The sequence below is a fragment of the Gymnoscopelus braueri genome (assembly GCF_963280865.1).
Source record: "Gymnoscopelus braueri genome assembly, chromosome: 6".
Taxonomy (NCBI): domain Eukaryota; kingdom Metazoa; phylum Chordata; class Actinopteri; order Myctophiformes; family Myctophidae; genus Gymnoscopelus; species Gymnoscopelus braueri.
Genome location: NC_137607.1, coordinates 21249050 through 21255049, shown reverse-complemented (window position 1 = coordinate 21255049; position 6000 = coordinate 21249050). Strand labels below are relative to the sequence as shown.

Sequence of the window (6000 nt, the reverse complement as noted above, 5' to 3'; positions counted from 1 at the left end):
CTCTCAAACTCCAACCAGCCCTGACCATCTGACTCGTAAGACTCTAGCTCTATAACCTTCACCCCTTCAGCACAGTGGGCTGACACAGGCAGAGGACTAACCACACTGTCACCACACGGTCCCCTGCTGAGGGCGAGAGAGAGAGAGAGAGAGAGAGAGAGAGAGAGAGAGAGAGAGAGAGAGAGAGAGAGAGAGAGAGAGAGAGAGAGAGAGAGAGAGAGGAGAGAGAGAGAGAGAGAGAGAAAGGTCAGTGTCATTATATTCAAAATGGACACTGAGTCACTGTGGATGGTGAGGCAGACAGAGTTGTCGACATAGTGCGGACAAACTCAGAAAGCCCTCAGCGAGTCTTCAAGACTTTAACTTGTCTCTAATCATTTATAAGAGCTCTGTGCTTTCTTTGTCTCTCCAGTATTTACTCAATACTCCTAAATATCTTCTAAATTCTAAATATCAAGTTACGTGTGTGTGTGTGTGTTTAGACAGCTGGCAATACGCAGGCAAGCATGTGGTAGGTGTGTGTGTGTGTGTGTGTGTGTGTGTGTGTGTGTGTGTGTGTGTGTGTGTGTGTGTGTGTGTGTGTGTGTGTGTGTGTGTGTGTGTGTGTGTGTGTGTGTATCTGGCTACTAGTACCTAATCCTCCCCTCTAGTGACGGCCCACACAATTAAAGATGTGTGTACACATTTGTGCATGTGTGTGTGTGTGTGTGTAAGAGAGGGAGAGAGAGAGAGGGGGGAGAGAGAGAGAGAGAGAGAGAGAGAGAGAGAGAGAGAGAGAGAGAGAGAGAGAGAGAGAGAGAGAGAGATGGTCAGAAAGGAGAGGAGCAGTTGGTTTGTGAGCCCAGAGAAGAGAGGAGCTTTAGAAGGTCTGTGTGAATGAATTCAGAGTGGGACCAGAGTGGACATGATAGAGCTACTATACAACTAAGCATGGAATGAAACACAGTTTGGAACCTAACAACTTTGACAGGTACTGGAGCAGAGCCTGGAACCCAGATGGATTGGAACCCGACAAAGAATCCTACATCAGGGTCAGCACACGTAGAACGTGACACTTGGACAACTGGGACACAATCCCGCAAAAGCAATTGCAAGCCAATGTGATGAGAAATATGGGGGTTGAGAACATGATTGCTCACATGCCAGGACAACCAGAAAATGCCTAATTAAATACAGAGCAGACTTCTGCCCTCACATAAACTGACTAGAACTGGCAAAGATTACAGCTCAAAGGGACAGGCAAAGAGATCGAGGCTGTTATGAAATAGATGAACTACTAAAAACAATCTGGGGAACTCAACTCTCAACTCAAGGACTAGAACCATAGCTGGGACCAACATCTACAGCGAGTGGAACTAAACCCACCACAGACTGGGTCATATATATCGAGAGGTGGACATCCAACAGGAACTCAGATACAGTAGAACCTCAGACCCGTGGCTGCTGTGTCGCTTGTATTGATGAGAGCTTGTAGTAGAACCTGCATAGATTCAAGACTCTCTGGGTGAAAATCCACTGCCTCTGCTGCTCCCCCAGAACCACCTGACTCTCATCTTGTTTTGGGTGCTATGGCGCTGGCAGCGCCAGGTGTGCCAGGGAGCTGTGGCGAGGCAGACAGTTCAGTGAAGTGGCAGCTGTGTTATGATGTCACAGCCAAGACATGGTGGATGGTAAGTAAGTTTGATCTCTGACCTCTTAACGTCTATAACCTGTCTAAGCCCTATTTCAGTGTTATCCAAACGGTGTGCCGTGAGATAAGTCTAGGGTGTGCCTTCGGTTTTGTGACAACCCACACATTAGCATTGCAATATACTAATGTGTGGCTGTCAATACAAAAGGTTATTCATAAAAAAATATGAAGAATTGTATGAGTCCTACCTGTAAATTATATGTTGTAGTATGTAGGCCTACAACATGCAAGCCTTTACAAGCCTTATTGGTCCCTGGGAGAAACAACAATATTCGCTGTTTGAGAACCATTTTAATTAAAGAGCTCGTCTAGTAAGGACAGTAGTATCACACAGTAAAATCCTCAGTGTTCATTTTCAACTTTCAAGTTTAAACACTGACTGTGTTATTAGGTTTTGATTAGTTTGCACTGAGATTACTCCAGATCAATTAAGCAAGTTTCTAAGCGTATCATTGCTGTCATGTAAAAGAAGAATGTCATGTAATTTCAGAATTTAACATTTCTTCAGTGTTCAGTTAGTGCTTAGCTATTTTTGTGGATATCAGCTTCAGCTCAAATTAAATCTAGTTTGAAGATGTGAACATACAGAAATAAATGCTTTTAATTAGCCTACTTTACGCTATCAAAATAAGCAATTGCAGCCTCTGCATTTGGTAACATTATATTATTTACAGCTGGCCTATCAATGCTACCAGACTTTCTAAATGTTAAGCAATGCAAAATGCTCACTTCTTTGCAGTTCGCTGTGGGTACTCAGGAATTACAGCCAAGTTGGCTTATGAAAACATTCCTAATATATTAAAAGATAAGTCATACTCTAAAAAAACATGCATTTTGGATGTAATGACAATGTAAAAAATGGCATGTGCCTGCTGATACAGCTAGTGTGGGCAACAGGAGCGCACTCTGCTTCCAGGAAATTCAAGTAGTGCACCTGGATGTTCTGTGTGCATTTAGAGAGTAACTGAACTTAAACAAACATGTGTGGTGCAGCAGTGAGACAAACAGCCATTTCACAGGGTATCATCATTATTACAGACCAGTGTTTTGGGTAGTTTCCATGCTTGACAAAACCATTCCTCCTGTTATAAATCATCATTTCTCAGTGTTTGACGTTTGCGTGGCAACAACGCCGGGCTGCACTAAGTATACTGTGTATACACTTCTACTATACTGAGGGGAAACCCCACCCTACAACAGAACTGATATACTTTATTGCTCTGATATTGACACCTTATCACAGTATCGTCTGTGAGATCAAAAGAACATTGTGAATTCCACTTAAGGGTGAATTGTTTAGATTTTTTTGCTTTGAATACAACATGTGTGAGTATAGCGGCAACACATCTAAACATCTTTCTCAAAGTTTTCTGGCAAAACAACAGGCTAACCCTAAAATCTACTGCTGACAGCAGACCCTTACGCCCCCTGTGACTGGCTAACAACCACTGAGCCTGGTCCAATCACAACCAATTTTCACTTTAAACAACTCACTGGGTGGCATATGATGGAGAGAGAGGGAGAGAGAGAGAGAGAGAGAGAGAGAGAGAGAGAGAGAGAGAGAGAGAGAGAGAGAGAGAGAGAGAGAGAGAGAGAGAGAGATGGGAGTCAGAAAAAGTAGGAGGTAAGTAATCATCTTCATAATGAGAGGAAAGAGGAGGGAAAAGGAGAGGAGGAAGGAGAAACAGGAGAGAGAGAGAGGGGGGGAGAGGGACTTGTTGACAGTGGTGGTAAAAGAAAGACAGAATATGTATTAGCATCACATACAGTACATCACATTAGCAGTGGAATCAAAAAACAAAAACAACACAATGTTCCAAGCACATTGGTATTAGAGAGATATATAGACAGACAGAGTTAGAGTTAGATTTATCTTCTGAACCTGGGACCCATGACCATTACAATATCAGCAGCTTAAAGCCTACTAGGGTTCCAAATCGAGTAAATGTGGCCTCCCATCCTAACAGGACCCAGGCTCATTAAACCACGCTATTACTCTTGTCATAAGGTCTAAAGACAGATTTTAGACTCTGTGAACAGTGTAAGAAGCCAGGCACTAAATGACCTTGAAGCAGCAAGAAGCCCCCCAGCTGAGCTCTCTGGGGCTGCAGTTGCCTGATAAGCCCTCCGCTAACATCTGTCCTCTGGATGCTTAGAGAAACACGCAGCCCTTAACCACTTAAACCCCATATGGGTAACCGGAGTCAGTTTCTTTTTCATGTACAGTTCTAGATCCAGACCAACAACAGTACAAGAGCAGACTAACGCATATAAAACCCAGTGAAACCCAAGATCTAGAGAAGGAATGGAAAACATTTAAGTAGATACTACGTCGGTGTCACAGAGATTAGAAATACATTTTTTTAGATGTTTTTCCTTTCAAAATAAAAAACATTTTGATGTAGTAAATACAGATTTTTGTTCATAAGTAGTTTCAATTAAACTATTAAACTATGACCTGCTTAGAAAGGCTGTGACCGACTAGCTCATATAATAGCTAGATATTAGATCTTAGATGCTTTAAAACACAATGAAACTTAGTTAGCAGCATAGAAAATAAAATATATAATATACATATAATATTGAATAAATAGTCATAGTCATATAATTAAATAGACATAGGTCTACGGTAGATAAAATGCCATAAGCGTTGACAGTTATTGCACTCGTATTAGCAGCAGTTATATATATTATTGCTCTTGGGGACGGGGTAGTTGTTTTGGAGGAGACTGAGGGGGTTACGGGTTCAGCAGCTTCTCCTCAGCTTTGGGGGAAAAAGCTGTTTCTCAGCCTATTGGCCCGCATGTGTGCATATAGCTTTTTCTGCTTCTGCTCTCGTACAGTGAGGACGCTTTTGCTGCTCGCTCTGCCCTATGCTTACATTCCTCAGCTGATATCCATGTTTTATTTTTATTTTTTTCCCCTGAGAAACCACGAATGGATCCTGGATATTTATAAACACATGGGACTCTATTTCTTCTATAGATAGAAGCTTTTGCCATATTTCAATATACTATTTTTCGATCTATTTGTCGACCTCCAGTGACTGGGTACGTGGCATATAGCCAAAGCTAATTAGCATCAGGATGTACCCGACTGTTTCAACAGAGGAATACCAAAAATTGCTTCAAAGGATTGCAGTGCTGGAAACGGACTTAAACTTTTTAAGAGTTAATGTGGAAGTGAATCAACATTATGGAATTCCACAGTCTCAGAGCAACGGACAAGACCATGACAAAGCTTTCTCATGGAACACTCTCGGGGCAAAGCCAAAGGCTTTGAAGGGGCGAATAACTGGCAGAACTCGGAGCCCTGTGATTACAGATCTGACCGGCTGGCCTGCGCTACCACCCGCGCGTCACCATCATCGCCCCCGGACACAGGGTACCGCGTCTTTCACCCCCCTTCAACAGCGGAAAACTGCCAACGGGAGATCTACAAACAAATCTCCCAAAACATCGAGTGCTGAGCGTCAACTGTGGAAAACTGCCAAGGGGAGATCTACAAACAAATCTCCCAAAACATCGAGTGCTGAGTGTCCGGTGCGGCTGGGAAATAGATTCAGCCCATTGCTTCAGGACCCCAGATGCCCGTCTGATGACAGACCAAACAAATCTTCTTCACCCAGCAGGGTAAGAACCAAGAGTAACTCAGAAGGAAAAAGGCTATATGATGAGCCTGAATTTCTGATCATAGGGGATGCCGCTATTAAAGATGTTAAAAGCTTGATAAGAAGAAAGGCAAAAGTGTTATGCTTCCCCAAAGACAAAGTCTCTGACATGAATGACAGAATTCTGAATCTTGTCGCTGAACACCCAACGGTGAAAACCCTGATTTTGCACGTTGGCACATGTGATACAGAGGACAAACAGTCAGAAATCCTAAAACGGAATTTCACTGCCTTATTCAGCAAAATCAGCTCACTTGATGTGAAGGTGTGCATCAGCGGCCCAATACCACCTACAAGAGGCGGCGATGAACGTTTCAGTAGACTGTCTGCACTGAGCAAATGGCTTTCAACTACGTGCACCAACAAATCTGTACATTTTATTGACAATTTCAATTTTTTTTGGGATAGAAGACACCTATTTTCCTCGGACGGGCTTAAATTGAACAAGCTGGGAGCAAAATTGTTCATGTCTAACCTTTTCTATAATGTTCCTATGTCTTCACCAAGCTCTCCCAAGGCCAGAGCACAAGATTCCATAACAACAGATAGTGCTCTGTTATCTGCTACCGCTGCTGAAAAACATGAATGGCTTTGTGTAGACGCTACCACACCATCCCCCACCGCTGCTGAGGGGGAGGGG

The 6000-nt window shown here is 43.0% G+C and overlaps 1 protein-coding gene across 3 annotated transcripts in view; it reads left to right on the top strand.

Annotated features, from left to right (window-relative positions):
* Window positions 1–906: 906 nt before the first annotated feature.
* Window positions 907–6000, top strand: part of nfic (nuclear factor I/C) — an 82117-nt gene continuing 77023 nt past the window's right edge. Inside the window, exon 1 of one of the 3 annotated variants that reach the window (XM_080431859.1) lies at window positions 907–1670. In XM_080431859.1, the coding sequence (XP_080287985.1) occupies window positions 1569–1670 (102 nt within the window). In that variant the 5' untranslated portion in view covers window positions 907–1568. The remainder of the gene's footprint in view (window positions 1671–6000) is intronic. The other 2 variants (XM_080431858.1, XM_080431862.1) reach the window with 2 other exon arrangements.